The 17,329-nt window shown below is 33.8% G+C and overlaps 1 protein-coding gene across 9 annotated transcripts in view; it reads left to right on the top strand.

Moving 5' to 3' along the window:
- The window catches only part of Epha5 (EPH receptor A5), a 278,614-nt gene that overhangs the window by 216,728 nt on the left and 44,557 nt on the right, over window positions 1-17,329 (top strand). For 4 of the 9 annotated variants that reach the window (XM_050150285.1, XM_050150283.1, XM_050150279.1 and 1 more), the window contains one exon: window positions 10,459-10,524. The exons of the other annotated variants lie outside the window; for them this stretch is intronic. In XM_050150285.1, the coding sequence (XP_050006242.1) occupies window positions 10,459-10,524 (66 nt within the window). The remainder of the gene's footprint in view (window positions 1-10,458; window positions 10,525-17,329) is intronic. 9 annotated transcript variants of the gene reach the window in all.

Raw genomic sequence — 17,329 nt, 5'->3', positions numbered from 1 at the left:
TGTCAGTGATTTGCAGTAGTGCTGACTGTCTTTGGAGAGATTCTAGAGATGTTTCTACTCCACTTTTTGCAAAGGATAAACCAATACCACGACCTCTCTTGCATGTTCATTGCCTAACCCCTATTTCTGTAAGATAGTGATTCATTCTTATTTGAGACAGACAGTGGTAGCAGCCAGAATTAGGTGGGCTCTAGAAGTTCTTGGTAGGTCTGGGAATCTCATTCTATATTTTGAAGGGCACAATGCCATGAGCTTTCAAAGGAACCTGTGATGCAGCTCCATGGTAAAAATCAATAGCATTTCCTTGAGCCAAAATATAGAACTTCAGCAGCAACAACAAAAACTAAATTTCCTAAGAAATTGCCAGGAAACAGAGTACAAAGTTCCAAATGAGCTTAAACATCGACCAATACAGCTGTCATTATACAAACCATAGCATAGTACAGATTTCTTACAAAATTCCCTTTTCTTATTATTCTCTTCTTTTCCCATCTCAAAGACAATAATTTCTATGCATTGGGTATTTGGCATGCATGAACTTTTAAAAGTTCTTGCACATGTCTCTTTCTCATGCCCACATCATTAAAAAAACCTGTGTGTGTGTGTGTGTGTTGATATTAGCTATTAATTAGAGGCTATTTGCTGTTCTTTCTTTTGTTAGTGACCTGTTATCCATCTTCTTGATTATTTTTGGAACTCATTTGCCTTGAATAGGAATTGTTTGTTGAGATTTCTGTCTTTTGCATGATAATTAGATAATAGATAGATAATTCTCACATGAATAAACACAAATAATGCTCAAGAAAACAAAATAAATTAATATTCACGTATCCTAAAATGTGAAGATGCATCTTTCTCTGTGTTTGAGCCCACAAGGCAATAGATTCGAAGAATGGAAAATTCTCAGTCATAACCTTTTTTGATGTTTCTCTTTTAAAAAGAGGGTTGGGGAGGGTTAAATAGTATATGATTGCCTATTTGAAAGATTCTCCAACTTTGGCCTCTGGAAGTCTAATCAACTAGACCTGAGTCTGAAATGATTAGGGCTGTGGGATATCACTTCGTGAAATATAGAGACCTGATAGAGGGTTTATAGCTCTAAATTGGTGAGTTTTAATGTGAAGCCCATAGCTTTCTGGAAAAAAAAAAAAGTCTAACTCAGGAAGGAGCAATCTCTCTCTATCTTGAGTTGTTTTACTACTACCACTACTACTACTACTACTACTACTACTACTACTACTACTACTACTACTACTACTACGTGGTGTGTGTGTGTGTGTGTGTGTGTGCGTGCATGTGTGCGCATGTGCATTTTCATACCGAAGCACCCAGCTGAGGATCAGTAGATGACATTGTGTAGTTGCTTTCTCCTCCCACCTCTACGTGGCTTTCAGGAATTGACCTCAGGTCGCTAGGTTTACACAGTACTTAAGATTCTCTCCCGAGAAGCTCAGCAAAAAGCAGGAAATGAGTGATAAAGTCCAAAGACTTTCATCTGATAAAGAAGAAGGTGGCTTGTATTTTTCAGTATGGGTATCACTTTTCTACAAAGTAAATAATTAAAATAAAATCCACTGCTTAAAGTAGGCTATATGTTAATGCAGTAGTATTTGTTCAGATAAAGATATAAATGTATAGCCAACTGAAAATTTGAATTCATGTTTTTTTTTTTTTTTTTTTATTGAGCAAAGATTGTTTCTTCAGTAAAAATAAACTGGAAACACTTTGGTAGAAGCTAAATCAGAATCAGTAACTTTTTAAAAAAAGATATTTCCCTGATTGCTAATGAGGTTGAGCATGACCTTAGGTGTCTTTTGGCCATTTGAACTTCTTCTTTTGAGAATTCTCTGTTCAGTTCAATGCCCCATTTTTTAATTGGGTTAATTAGCATTTTAAAGTTTAGTTTCTTGAGTTCTCTATATATTTTGGAGATCAGACCTTTGTCTGTTGCGGGGTTGGTGAAGATCTTCTCCCAGTCAGTAGGTTGCCTCCNCTCTCTGATCATGGCGAACAATGAGGGCTGATGAGAAGCCAAGGACAATGGAACGGGGTTTTGATCCTACTTCATGTTCTGGCTTGGTTGGAGCCTAGCCAGTTTGGATGTTCACCTTCCTAGACATGGACGGAGCGGGAAGGACCTTGGACTTTCCACAGGGCAGGGAACCATGACTGCTCTTTGGATTAGAGAGGGAGGGGGAGAGGAGTGGGGGGAGGAGGAGGGAAATGGGAGGCTGGGAGGAGGCGGAAACTTTTTTTTCTTATTCTCAATAAATAAATAAATAATAAAAAATAAAAATAAAAAAAAGATATTTGATAAGAAGTGATTGAACTCTCATCCTTTGCATTTGACAGAGAGACTCAAGGACAGACAGGATGATAGTGGAGTAGCTTCATACATGGAAAAGGGGGCTCGGAAATCCTTCATGTATGTCCCAAGAAGGAATTGATGGCATTCAAATGGTTAAATGGGATAATCAAAACAGAGCTTTCTCTAGGTGATTTGGCTGCCTCTAGTCATCTACTAGTCAGAAGTGAGGGAAGGTGATTGTTACAGAACTCTGAGTTGTTTTCCTGTGGTTCTGCTTCCCTTTAGAGATGGCTAGTCTTATTTTCCACTACTCCTTCTTCACAAATTGTATTTCTTCTCATATACAAACACATTTTTAAAACATAAAGATTCCTCACATCCACATGTGCAAATATTTCTGAACAAAAGCCAAAGGGGGGAAAAACAACAACAGATAGATAGTAAGGTAGATTGATAGCTAGATAGAAGGATGGATATATGGATAGATGGTGGGTGCATGGACAGACAGAGGTAGAAAACAAAGCATCATCAAATCAAGTATTGATATCTTGTCAAGACCTCTGCCTGGAGTTCCCAATAGAGAGAGCCTGAGACAGAACAGAGCACATCCTTAATAACACTTCTAAGTAGTAGAACAAACAACAGCAGCAGGTAGACAGATGACAATCAAGCTGGCCACTCATACCATTAAGGAGAACTCAAGTGGGGAAGCTGAAGTTTCTGACTTCATGGTTAAACGTTAAGTTTCTTTTTCCCATTGTAAGTATTTTTATTTGTTTATACAGAAGATAAACAATAATAACATCAAATGGAACTAATATACCTTTCAACTCAGTGATTCTCAACCAGTAGGTCATGAGTCCTTTGACTACATATTAGATATTTACATTAAGATCCATAACAGTAGCAAAATTATACTTATGAAGTAGCAACAAAATTATTTTCTGGTTGGGGGTCAACACAGCATGAGAAATTGTGTTAAAAGGTCAAAGTATTAGGAAGTTTCAGAACCACTATCAGTGTGTTTTCTTGGGCTATTTCATTGTTCTCTTTCTTCCCAATCACAATGTTAGGGAAGTAGTCCAACACCATACCACAGAGATATGTTGAGACTAATATAGTTAGGTCTGAAAAGGTGGAAAGGTAACAACCCTCTTTCAAAAGCTAGCTTCTTGGTGAGTTCCAACAACATGGAACAATTTACCAATATAATATGCATGGCATTTATTTTGGATACAGAATAAAACATTTAAAAATTTAAAATACTTAAGAATGTTCATTTTGTTTTCTTCTGTCTCTCTTTTTGTTTTAAAGCAAACATTTGATAACAAGACATTCAATTATGCATGTCAATGATATAGAGAGGGAAGGAAGCATGGGAATATCATTATTCTGATAGATTGACAGACATTATATATGGTTATAACTGGGCATTCTAAATGAAAGTACACGTTCTACAGTGAGACAGCGAAATACACATTTTCAAACTTCAGAACAAGCTTGCCTATAGTCAGGAATTTGTGTGTTGTATTTATTTATCTCTATTACTTCTGTCTAGGATAAAAATAATAAGACTTTTAATAAATTTTCTCTTTAGGATTTTATTGTTCTACTAGCATTGGACTGGGTGAAAGGGGTAGAGGTGGTGATGTTCTCCATTTCTGTGAGCATTTTATTAATTTCCCTCCTACATTTGAATACATACTGATACCATATCCAGGCCTTCCATAATTTCAGAAAATAGTCATGCAAAGAAGAAAGTTCATCTAATTTAATTAATTTATAGAATTGGTTTTAAATATACATATACATATATACTTGTGTGTTGTATATGTATGAATTAAATGTGTTCTGTTATATTCTGACTCTGAAGCAAGTTAAAAAACAACTTTCTTGTGAAAATGTCTGACATTTTTTCCAGACTAGCTTTTAGAAGGCACGTGAATGAAACTGAAATTTGTTTTCAGGTAACTTTAAGTTTATGGTCCATCAACTAAGAAGTATAAGAAAATATAATTCTATAGCTATGTATTTTTGTGAAATATAGTCAAAATATTCAAGTTACTGGCATTGAAAATATAAAACACAAAAAAATACTTCAATAACACTGATCTTAAAATTAAGTAGTATGCACATTAGGCAATATCTTTCTTGAATTATTAAAAGGTATAATAGCATTTATAGTTATATAAAAATGTCTCACTTCATTTGTGGACACTGTAAATTAATATTGTAAACAAATTGCAAGAGATTATTTGAAGTACCTACAAGGAAACAAATTGCTCATAAGCACATCCATGTACTTCAGAAGATTTTATTAACAAGCAGATAATTAATATGCTAATTATACATAATCCCTTTAATTCATTAAATATATTCTTCCAAGACCACTGTAAGATAAGCACATAATTAAATAGAAAGTATTTATTGACTATGTATTGCATCCAAACCTTTTAACCTGTACAGAATCTGGAAACTCTTAATTGTAGTAAAAACAATCCTGATATTTTTCCCCGCCCCCAATAATGATATTTTTGTTTTGGAATCAGGTTCCTCATTTGTTGTGGTAAGATAAGATTTGGCCTTTGGGTTTTGTTATTTAGTTTTTTTGTAGTTCCTTTTCTAAAATAAATTCTCCTGTTTATAATTTTTGTATTGTAAAAGTGAACAAAAGATTTCAATGAATGTTCACATGCAATGATAATGCCTGCTCTATCACTATGGCCAAATTTTACAAAATATTTTATAATAGTCATTGCAGTTCTAATATATTCTTAAATAAAAAAATTATATGCAGCATATTCAGTAAAATCCTTTCAGTCAAAGTTTTATTGTTGGCCTTCCTTTGTAGAATGGAGAATATCATCCTATCTTAAGGATTTCTAGATCATTAGAATGATTAAATGAAATAACTGGAGACTCAGCATGTTTGTATAGCTGTCAAGAATAGAAATAAAGGGATTGAAGTTTAGTATAAAGTTCTCTTTGCCCAAATACTGTTTTCTTTCCTTTCATGTAGAAAACATTGTCATTCTTTGGGTCAAATAATGATGTTCAATGTAATAAATTGAGTGGTTTTTGATTCCCATTTTAAATTACTTAAATTTTGTTTGTATTTGCAAATTTGTCTTAAAAGCAGATTCATGACTTCACAATTATTAAGTTGTGTACAATTCATTTTATCTCAGTTTTCATGATATAATCTCTGTCATATACATATCCATAATATAATGGAGCATAGATGCTTAAGGGATCCCTCTATGCTGTTTAGTTATTGCCAACTTTATACATCCTGGAAGGAGGGAACATAGATTGAGATATTGCATTTATCAGGATGAGTGTAGGATTTATGCAGCATTTTCTTGATTGATGATTGATGTGAAATAATCCAGCCCCTCTAGGTGGTACCATGATATTGAGTTCTACCAAAACAAAACAAAACAAAACAACAACAACAAAAAAAACAACAACAACAACCTAACAAGCCATGAGGTGAAAGCCAACCAACAGTGTTTCTCCATGGTGTCTGTTTAAGTTCCTACCTCCAAGTACCTCCTGTCTTTACTCCCTATCATGACTTCCATTAACGATGGACTGAACTATGATCAGAAACAAACCCTTTCCTCAATAAATTTGTTTTTATATTTGCTTCATCACAGCAACAGAAACAAACTAGTTCATGTTCTTCTAACGTTTTACAACAAAACAAAATTTGTTTAATTACAGTAGAAGCTACACTATGGAAGTTTGTTTTGGTGTTCTAAATCATTTCTTTTTAAACAGTCCTGAACAGGAAGAGAGCTCTGTAACAAAAGTTTTCATGAAACTTCTTAAACTGTTAGAGTGGGTCAAGGAAATCAGAATGTCTGAAAAAATCTGGTACAAAGAATTAAACAACAAAGAGGGGTGTGAAGGGAGGACACTTACATCCAGTACAGTGGTAATGAAAGATGTGAATAGTGTTGACCCCTTAATGTCATAACAAGTTCTAAGGCCAATCTTAGAAAAGGATTCTCAGATACATACTATATATTGCAATAGTAGTGCAGACATTCTCAACACAGAGGATTGTTTTTTTTATCCAATATTTAGGATTCTAGTAACAAGGTTGCCAGATACTGCTGGTGTTCAGAGTGATCTGGGATAGTGTCTTCCTAGTTTATTATCCCATCTCAATAAAAAATTGAAGATGTGAACCCTACTGAAAGTAAGCAGGGTGTCATCGATCCAATAATTGCACTAGATTCTCTCCAGGACAGAGCACCCCTACTCACTGTGGAGTCATTCTTAAAGAGCAAATGATTCAACCTTTTTTATTTTACTACTAAGCTGAAAACAGTTGCTGTCCAACAATTGCTTTTGTGAACTTGGCTCTTTTGCTGCCTTTGTTTTTCTTAGGATTTCTTACTTGAGAATTTACATGTTTCGGCATTCATAGTCTCTAGTCTTGTTTTTTCTGATCTAGTATCTTGAGGATCTCTTCCCTTGAGAATATATAATCACCTGCTTCTATGGCAGCAAGATTATTTTGCTCACACGGGCACAGGTGTGCATGAAATCTCTCTCTCTCTCTCTCTCTCTCTCTCTCTCTCTCTCTCTCTCTCTCTCTCACACACACACACACACACACACACCATGTATATATGTATGGGAAATTCATCATCTTGCTATAACTGCCAGTAGTTACTTGTGGAGTTCCAGGTGCTAAGAGCTGCCAGGAATGCTGATGTCCCTATGCTCAGGCTTTGCGCTCAGAAATTTTATTGGCTGCTATTTCCAGCACATTTGACTTTCAATTTCTAAACCATCTTAAAGACTTGAATTCCAACCTGCCTTTTCTGGAATATTTATTGAATAAAAAAACATATGTTTTTCTACCACCTGGTGGGAGTGTCCTTCTGACAAACTTCTATGAATTTATTTTAAGAGACTAGTTTATGGAGTTACGTTAGTTATTTATCTGCTTCAAATATGCATAGAAACAAAACCTCAGCTCTTTTAATAATGTGAATACAAAAAAGCTTTCATTTCTAAATCCTTACAAAACGTATTTTGTAGAAATTTTAAAAAAATTACACTGACCATTCTTTGTATATGTCTGCATGTAGTTAAAAAGTATTCAATTATATTATAATGTGACTATTTAATATGGCAATAGTATATGCATCATGAAAATAATTACTCTTTTATAAAAGGATCTTTTTACATTAATTATGATATTGCTAAAATTAATTACATTTACTTTGTCCCAATGAAGTCCTAGTTTATCAAAGTCCTATTTACATACCCGCTCACTCTATTTTGAAAGAAACCTGTGAATTAGGACAGTTCCATAGCTGTTGCCTAGACACAGACAGTGTAACTTAGTTACCCATCCATCTATTCTGCCATCTTAAAACAAGTCAAATATTTGAAGCAATGATTCCAGGAAACCTGTGTACATGTTTTCTGCATTTTTAATTATTTTATTAGATGTATCTAAAACAAAGTAAAATTATAATGATGGTGGAAGGGAATTGTGATTTTCAGGAATACAATTTATAGTGAACCGCATGGGAGTAGAAAAGAGAGAAGAGAAAAGAGAGGCATAGCTTCTAATTCATAATATACTTATAGTTTTATACCTAAGAGCACTAAATAAAACTTTTCTGCGATTGCTAGGATCATGACATAATTGTTGTTGATGTTGTTGTTGTTAGAACTCTGATTATTGATGATGTACAATCACATTTGGCTGCTGAAGCATTCTTAAGCTTAAGCACAATTCTAAGTATGTTTATTAACCTTTTTCATTGAGATAGTTGTAGATTAGGGAGAAATTACATCATCATTTGTCTACTAAAATTAACTGGATAGCTTTGCTTCAGTTAATTGCTATTTAGTTTTATTTGCTGAGTTGTACTGTATATGTACAATTACTGCATATAAACAATTCTTTATTAGCCGATATATGTAAATATTGTAATTGTATTGTTAACAGCAATTATATGAAAATATTACTGAATTTAAATTTTCAGTGTAGAAGAAACAAAATGTAGATATTGTCATCATCTTCAGAAAACAACACTCTAAAAATTTACAAAGCCACGATGATATTGTTTCACTTTGTAATAATTAAATCTATAAAGTAAAACCCCAGAGACAGATATTAGGGTTCAACCTGAAGACCAGAAAAGCAAAATAACCAGTCACAGGTTTTTATCTCAACCTCAGTCCAAAATGATGATCCTGCCTCCAGGAAACATCAAAATGAGACTGACAGCTGTCTCCTCCTGTTCTATAATCCTCTCTAGTTCTGAGATTAAGGGCGTGTACCACTACTGCCTGGTTTCTATAGCAAGCTAGTGTGGCTACTGGAATTAAAGGTGTGTGTCATTGCTGCCTGGTCTATAAGGCTGCCCAGTGTGGCTATTTTACTTTTCTGATGTTCAGGCAAGGCTTATTTATTAAAATAGGAATTAAATATCACTACATAAGTTTCTATAACACTCTATTTTGTACTAGCAAAATAAAATAAAATAAGAGCCACATATAGCGAAGGTGACATCTTTCATTAAAACAGTACTTGACTTGGGCTGATAGACTCGCCTGGGCCCTGAAGCAGTGTTCTTCTACCTGTAATCTGAGTACTGACACAAGGCAGTAAAATAGGAAAGTTACTCGCACGAGATTCTCATCTCTGCACTGGAAGACTACGTGGCATTCTAGGCAGGAATGGGAAGAGTGGATCCACCAACATGATCTGAATTTTGGGTATTCCATAAATTCATATTTGCTTTGGAATAACTTAGACATCCAACGCCTTAGTTTCCCCATCATTGAGATGGGATGAAGCTATCTCAGAACATTGCTATAAATACAAAGACATTAAAATCTGCCCAAATAAGGAAGTACTTTAATTTTTTTGTATAACTGTGATTTTATGTAAATATAATTTGAGCTCATTATAAAAATACATGGATATTTACACTTAAAAGAATTTTTATACTATCAGTTTTCTTATGAAGTGATAACCGAATACTGAGACATTTATCAATAATTGTTATTAATGTATCATGATGGTTTGAGAGAGAAAAGATAGAAGAAGGAGGAGAAAATAAAACATAGGGACCTGAATATTCTTGTGGGGAGAATCCATTGGGGTTGTTTCCAGACATGCTTATCTATATTCATAGGCATTTGGAAATATATTGGAGATTGTCTTTATTTTCCTTTCTAAATTTCATATAAAATACAATAGATATATTTCAAGAAGAGTAAGACTCAAACGGAAAGATTTGAATCATAAGCTTTGACTGGCTGGTATACGATACCATTACTGAGTACCATTACAGGTCTCCAGAAATTACTAAAATGTGCTCTTCATACAAATAAATGAAGCACTAAATCACTTTTCTGCTGCATTCTGCCGTATGTTTACATGGTTTCTACCCATAAAATGCATCTTATTAAATAATTTACTTCATATTTTTGACATTTCCTATCACTATTTGGAAAATTAAAAGAAATTTTGAGTGTTGCAATATCCCCAGAAATGATGCACTATCTATAATTTATTTCGATATTGCTATAATCTGACATTATACAGTTAGGATTGAATTTTCAACATCCAAAAATGGAAATTAAAATTGATGGTCTTCCAAAAGTTATTTTAGAGTGTCCTAGCATGACATTTTCAATAGTCTTTGATAAGCAATTGCACTGACAAAGGTATTAGTGGATTGAAAGGGTAAAACCTTGTTCTCAGTCGAAACTTGAGGCTACCTACAAAACCAGTCAATAAATAGCTACTCATGTCTTCAAAATATAATTTTGAGGGAATTCATAAAATACTTTTAATTTTGCATATCCTTATTTGCATGTTATAGTAACTGAATAAAATCAATTCAAACATATTGGCTCGTTATGTTTCCTACTGAGTAACAGTGTTAAGTAAAGTAAAAGTAGCCACTTAGAACAGCTCTGTACTTCTTGTTCTGATAGATGTCTTAAGTCAACTGGCACCTTGAAAAAAAATTGATTGTATATGTGTAGGAATTTATATCTTGGAAAAGTAAAGCAGACAACTGAGGGAAACCCACAGTGTCTTTATGCTGCTCTGAGGGAGTGGGATCGCTTCCTTATCTTGGGCTCTCTTGTTTGCTTTTCAGTTGCTGCGAGTGTGGCTGTGGACGGGCTTCTTCCCTGTGCGCTGTTGCCCATCCAAGCCTAATATGGTTAGTGTTCCCTCCCGCTTCACTCCTGAGTGATGTCCACCTCTATGTACTACCTCCAGCATTCGCTTACTTTCTCTATCTGTGTATATCTTACAAGTTTAGTAAACCAGCTACACTTTAAAGGTGACAAGAGTAGATGGACCTCATTTCCAAATAGAACCTCCTAAATAATTATTTGATAATGGGTCATTTTAAATCAAATACCGCGAACAGAGTCAAGGTATCTATCAAGATCTGTGCTTCTTCTACAAGGCTTTCCAGTGGTTCTGATTTGAAGTAGGAATTCCAAGGAATACAGCATCTGTCATATTTAACATGTCACTGTTTTTGTTGTTCCATTCAACAAAATCCATATCATGCGTGGAAGTACAATGCTACTTCTGTCCAAGTAAAATCACCTATTCTGTCTCCTAGAACCATGGAATGTCCATAATGTGACCACAGTCTTCTATCATCGTAAATATCACGGATACATGTGGCCTTGATGAGAAAATACAATGGAATTAAAATGGAATACAATTATTTCTTATATTTGAAGTGATATTCCTATTTTGATACCACCGAATATATATTTAAGATTCAATGTCCAAGTGGGATAACCTTAACTATTTGTAAACAAAACAAAATTTAAATATATAGTCAGCTTATAATTTTAATATTTTTAGTTAGGATGGGCAGCAGAATTCTATTATTTCCTTTAGAGGGACTCCTACATCAAAGTGAGCTAGATTATAAAGTAATCTAGACATTTATTTGGTAGATTATAGTCACATTTGTGTTTTATTTTCATTTGTAGTCAAAATTTTCAATAAAAGTCAGTTTAAATGCTTAATAGAGGATTACATAGCAGCTTTTTAAAAATATATTTATTTAAATTTTATTTCATCTGTGTGTCTGAACGTGACTTTGTTAAGGGTATGTAGGTGGCCATGGAAGCCAGAGGAAGGCACTGGATGCTCCGGAGATGGAGTTATGGTGGTTGTGTGTGATCCAATGAGTTCTGGATATGAGCAGTTTGTCCAGAGGAGCACCAAGAGCATTAGCTACTGAGTCAGGGATGGCATTGATAACCAACGTAGTAATTTAACATTATTAAGAATAACTGAGTTTTGCTCATTAGTAAAATTCGTGTGTGTGGAAACGGGGCTCACACTTTAAATCTGAAAAGATCATGAATTCTTTGATAAATCCTCATCTTAACTTTTCAACACAACTACCTTCTTTCTCATGTATTAACTACAAGTTTCATGGAATAGGTGTATAAACCTTGTATAAATGTGAAAACAGTCCTATATCAGACATTATGAATGTATTGTTATATTAAAATTCTAAGTGAATTAAATTTTAATTCAACAGTGAGACTATAAGTAATCATTAGATTAAACTACGAATGTCTTCAACTTTCTATTATTAGTGATCACAAAAAAATATTTTGGCTAAGTGAACAAAACATCAAACCTCATATACAATATTTGCAAAGCCCTTTTGATAAAATATTCATTGTGCCATTCCCATAGTTACGAAGACTAATTTTCCATGTAAAAACATTTCTCCTGAGAAGTAAAAATGAGAAGTTTTGATGAGTTGTATTTGTAGCTTACATGTCCCTGTCTACAGAGATCTTGGCATCATAGCTTCCTTGTATATTTGTGAAAAAAAATATGGATGGGATTCATAATGTTCTGCTAGTAAGACAACCTAAATGTCCAATAAACCATTTACATGCACTCTTCCCTCCCCTTACCATACACTTATTGAAAAATGTTATCCCATAAAAAAAGTTTACCCACCCAGTGTTTAGTAGATATTCTGAATTGATAAGTAAAACATCTGTGTTTAAGTGGATAACACTTTTCATCGTATGTTCCCAACTCTACCCACTGGAATGGTCTTACTCTGCAGTGCAGACTGACCTGGAATGAATTATGTACCCCAGATGATTGTGACTGATTGAGTTCCTCCTGCTTCAGAATCCCATTGCTAAGACTAAATGCATACACCCAAATGCCTGACTTAATTTGATAGACTCCTAAAGTACAAAATCCAAAAATTTACTCAAATGATGTGCCTTCACCTTTTTATGATTGCAGCGATAATTTTTTTTTTCTAAATTGAACATTGTACAAAGATTAGGGTCATTATTATCTCAGGAAAAACGTGTGGTGGGCAGACTTTAATTTCAGCACCCTGGAGGAAGAGGATAATGGATCTTTGTGAGTTTGGGGCCATTTGGTTATCCTAGCAAATTTCAGGACAGTATGGGGTTGTATAGTGACACCTGGCTTTAGAGGACTATGTTGTGCTTGGCGGTGGTGGCGCACGCCTTTAATCCCAGCACTCTGGAGGCAGAGGCAGGTGGATCTCTGTGAGTTCAAGGCCAGCATGGTCTACAAGAGCTAGTTCCCAGCTAGTTCCCGGACAGGAACCAAAAACAACGGAGAAACCCTGTCTCAAAAATTAAAAAAAAAAAAAAAAAGACTATGTTCTGCAGTTTCTCTGAAGAAGACATAAATGCTAAGGCTTCTGTAAATTGTTAAGATTTTAAAAGTTTTGACATAAAGTTCAACAAAAGCACACTATAGTTAACTTTCAAAACAAAAGAATGATAAAGAAATATACACACCCTAAATCATTTTAAAATCAGAATCCAAACTATCTCTCCATACACTACTGTATTCCATGAAACATTAGTCAATTTGAAAAAAAAGTTCATAATATATCACTATATATTAAGATAATAGGATACCCTGATTGTATGAAAGCTGCTGTTATAACCAGAATTTGTATTTTTTTCTTCACTATTCCATTCACCAACCATTTTCTCATTAGCCATAAGAGAGCCATTAATAATTCTTTGATCCAGTGTATTGCTTGGTACTCTGGAGTGCCTTATACTTATATCTGAAATTTATTAATTTATAACCAGAAAAACTTACTCTTTAATACTTTCATCCTTACATAGATGAGTGTATAGTCTGTTCATGGGTTATGGGTTTTCTAAAGTCCAACTAGAGATCTAATGGCTAGAATCAAATTTTCAAAATACCTATAACTATAAGAATCTTGATTCTTAGGATGGGTAAAGAAAGCAATGTTGTGCACGCCTTTAATCCCAGCACTTGGGAGGCAGAGGCAGGCGGATCTCTGTGAGTTCGAGACCAGCCTGGTCTCCAGAGCTAGTTCCAGGTCAGGCTCCAAAGCCACAGAGAAACCCTGTCTCGAAAAAAAAAAAAAAAAAAAGAAAGAAAGAAAGCAATGTTTTGTTTTCTAAATCCATGTAGAGTCATGGTTATATTTATGTGACAAGCACCTCTTTGGGAGTTTTAATGAACATTAATTAATGAATGTGGCTACTTAATAGCTCATTTTGGTTACAGAAATAGAATATTTTTTTCTTGAAAGAAAGAGAATCATGAACAGATAGTCCCTGTAAAAACAAACACTTCATATACTACTATGGAAATCATTTCGAAGCTTAACAAAATAGTAATATGAAGGAAAATAAAAAGTGTCTTCTCTGTTCAAGAAAAAATAACATTTTTGGAACATAGGGAGAACAGTTTATATGTGGAGTAACATCTTCATTGACTACTTGACTAGTGAAAATTATGCATTTGGAACAGGTAGATAAGATGATATTGACTGAACATGCTTCTATGCAAAGTTTTGTTAATGAGGCTGAACCACTACGGAATGCCAGCTTCTGCCTGCTGCACTTCACTGGCTCTGCCTTGTTGAAGCTTGTTTTAATGATGCTTTAGGGGTTCCAGAACTTAATTTTATGTGTTAATGTGACATGCAGTGTATATGTTACAGAACTCTAGAGATACACATAGCGTAGATTTAACCCCATTTGTATGATCCCCCTGACTTTCATTTCCAGGTAATAAAATGTTAACTGTTCCTCACCAATGTGTTCCAAATTTTTTTCAGATAAGATCTGAAGTTTTATTTCCATTTTAAATATCTGTAAAGCTTATTTAATAGTAAAAGTTATTTAAAATGTAGTTTTGGCAGGTTGTTATTTATGTATATACTTTTCAAGTGGGAGTTTCGAGAGTGGAAATGGATGATTGTTTGCTAAGGTAAACTATAAGGAATCATAAGCCTTTTAGGTTTCCTTAGAATTTCTGCAACAATTTTGACAGGATTACTTAGATAACACAAACCTCAGGATAAATTGATGTGATTGTGTTTAGAGCACTGTTGATAAGACACAGCAGTAACTGCTTTCCTGAGTCACCTACATTAGAGATAAAAAGAAATACGCAATACCTAGAAAACTAGGAACAATGAGGTAAAATAGCACATATTATCTGGAATAGACAAAATTCTATTTCAGTACAATTTTGTGTGTTTGTGTCTACACTTTTCTATCTATTGCAATGTGGCGAGGTGAAACGTCTTAAGAGCTCTTGAATAAGAAATATATAAAGTGTTAGTAATAGTATTTAAAATACACCAGTTCTCTCAAGTGTATTCTCTTTTTCTAAAAACAATATATTTTAATCATTACTTTCAGTTCTCCAAAATAATTTCAGGTGTATTATACTATTTAATTTCCAGTTATATAACACAACAATGTTCTACTTTTTAAAAAGGTGGTATCAAGATGTACTGTGTTTAGCATTGTGTTGTATCTGTTTGAATAGCCACTAGGAAACTACAAAACAAACCCTGTATTGTTTTTATAATAAAATATATAAATCATTTTAAATATTCTCATTACAAAACCAAAGTGCAATCCTGGTAAAGCTTTATTTGACATTGTACCTATACATACAATAATCATCAACTAAATTTGTAATGAAATACTTAGTCATTCTGGTTCCATTTTCTTAATGAAGTAATGAATGAAACTTTGTATTTACTGAATTCAATTTTGTTGTGGGATCTTATGAATAGCAAAATCACTTCCTTTGAGTTTCACGAAAATTAATTTAAATATTTTCATTTTTTTCTGACTGTTTAATGTTATATGGTAAATCATGTATCACATCAACTCAGTATTCATCAACATAGTCATCTTCCAAATGCCTGTCATCTTGTAGGCACAATCAAGCCATCATCCAGTCATTCATTGATTCATTCATCTCAGTAAATTATGTTGAATGCCAACTCCGAATCAGACACTAGGCCACTGATGAAATTTGTAAATCAATACTAGTTTCTGTCATTTAAGTAGCTGACAAATCCTGAAGGAAAATCAAACTTAAATGAGTGTAGAGTGCTAGAGTGCAAGATTCACATCGTGAGAAGTAGAACTTCCTGAGTTTCAGTTTTGGGGGAAAATATATAAATTAAAATTTTTAAAAAACAATATTTGGACATTGTTAGGGAGAATATACTTTTAAAAAGACAAGTAAGTTCAAATGTATGAAAGCATGCAGAGCTTTCAGTTAATCTGTATTAGGACAAAAAAATAAAATATTGAAAAGGATGCAAGATATAGTCAATACTTATTATTTTATTAAAGGCTTTGTGTAGTAAGATCATTCAATAAAAAATATGTTAAGTAATATGCTTTGACAATAAAATAATCTAGTATGATTTGGAGAGTCAGCAGAAAGTGGTACACATCTTTATTCTTAGCATTCTGAATGAAGAGTCAGGAGGATATCTGTGAGTTAGATACCAGCCTGGACTACATAGTGAGGTCCAGGATAATCTGGAATCCATAGAAAGTAACTATAAAATAATCTAAAATAAAAATTAAAAAATAGTTAGTATACTTTAGGAAATAAGCTATAGAATAGATAGATATTGTTCTGAAGGCACAGAGTTCCAGATAATAAGTACAAAGACATTATTGATGCAGTGGCTGAGGTTCTGTGGAGACAGGACTTAGGATGCATATTGTATAGAACTTGGGATTTAACAACTAAAGAACATAAAAAAATGCTCAAATTTTTAGGAAAATGGCCACAGAAAGCAGAATGAAAACTGTTGAAAAAAAGTAAAAGTTTATATGTTAGGTCCATTGAGTTTGATTGGCCCTAGAACATCTCAATAAAAGCAATATTTAAGAGGTAAGAATAGACCTTTCCAAGAAATTAACTCAGAGCTTTTATAGTAAAGGATGTAAATGATTGGATAGAATAAGGAATAGCAAAGATCTTTGCTTGGGATTTTAGAAAATATCTATTCATAAGCATAGAGAAAAGAAAGGCATCGAAAAAAAAGGAGAAAAAGGATCTTAGTCAATTTAATAATTAAAAGCAATATGTAATCACTAAATTAGAAGTTATCATTTGTGAACTGTAAATGAAGTCAGAATGAGAGTAGTTTTCAAAATCTTCCAAATTATTGTCTAGTTAAGAAAAACCAGAGACTACGATTTGGGTGATGGAGGTAAGAGGTAAGACGACAGGTTTCTGATGAATTACAGAGTACTCTGAATATATATGATTGAAAAGAGTTGCTGAAGAAACTATAGTAAAGGAACAAAAAAGTGGGAAGGAAACAAAAAAAAAGAAGCAAAGAAAGAAAAAAGAGAGAGATAAAGGAAAGTGATGTGGGAGAATTGTCTGTATTTTGTCAGTCATGTTACAAATAAAAGCTGATTGGCCAGGCAGGAAATATAGGCGGGAAAAACAGACAGAAAGTAAAAAATGATGTAATAACAACAGGAAAATTCTGAGAAGGAGGAAGTTGATTCCTCCCAGCCCTGCCCAGACCACCAAAACCGCAGGATATGATCTGCCCACTTAAAAAAGGTACTGAGCCACATGGCTAACATAGATCAAAAAATGGGTTAATTAAGGTGTGAGAGTTAGCCAGTGAGAGGCTAGAGCTAATGGGCCAA

This window comes from Alexandromys fortis, unplaced genomic scaffold (genome assembly GCF_014885135.2).
Source record: "Alexandromys fortis isolate MF-2015 unplaced genomic scaffold, M_Fortis_MF-2015_v1.1 scaffold_0, whole genome shotgun sequence".
Classification (NCBI taxonomy): domain Eukaryota; kingdom Metazoa; phylum Chordata; class Mammalia; order Rodentia; family Cricetidae; genus Alexandromys; species Alexandromys fortis.
Note: the sequence above shows the minus strand (reverse complement) of the source record. Positions and strands in the feature narration are given on the sequence as shown.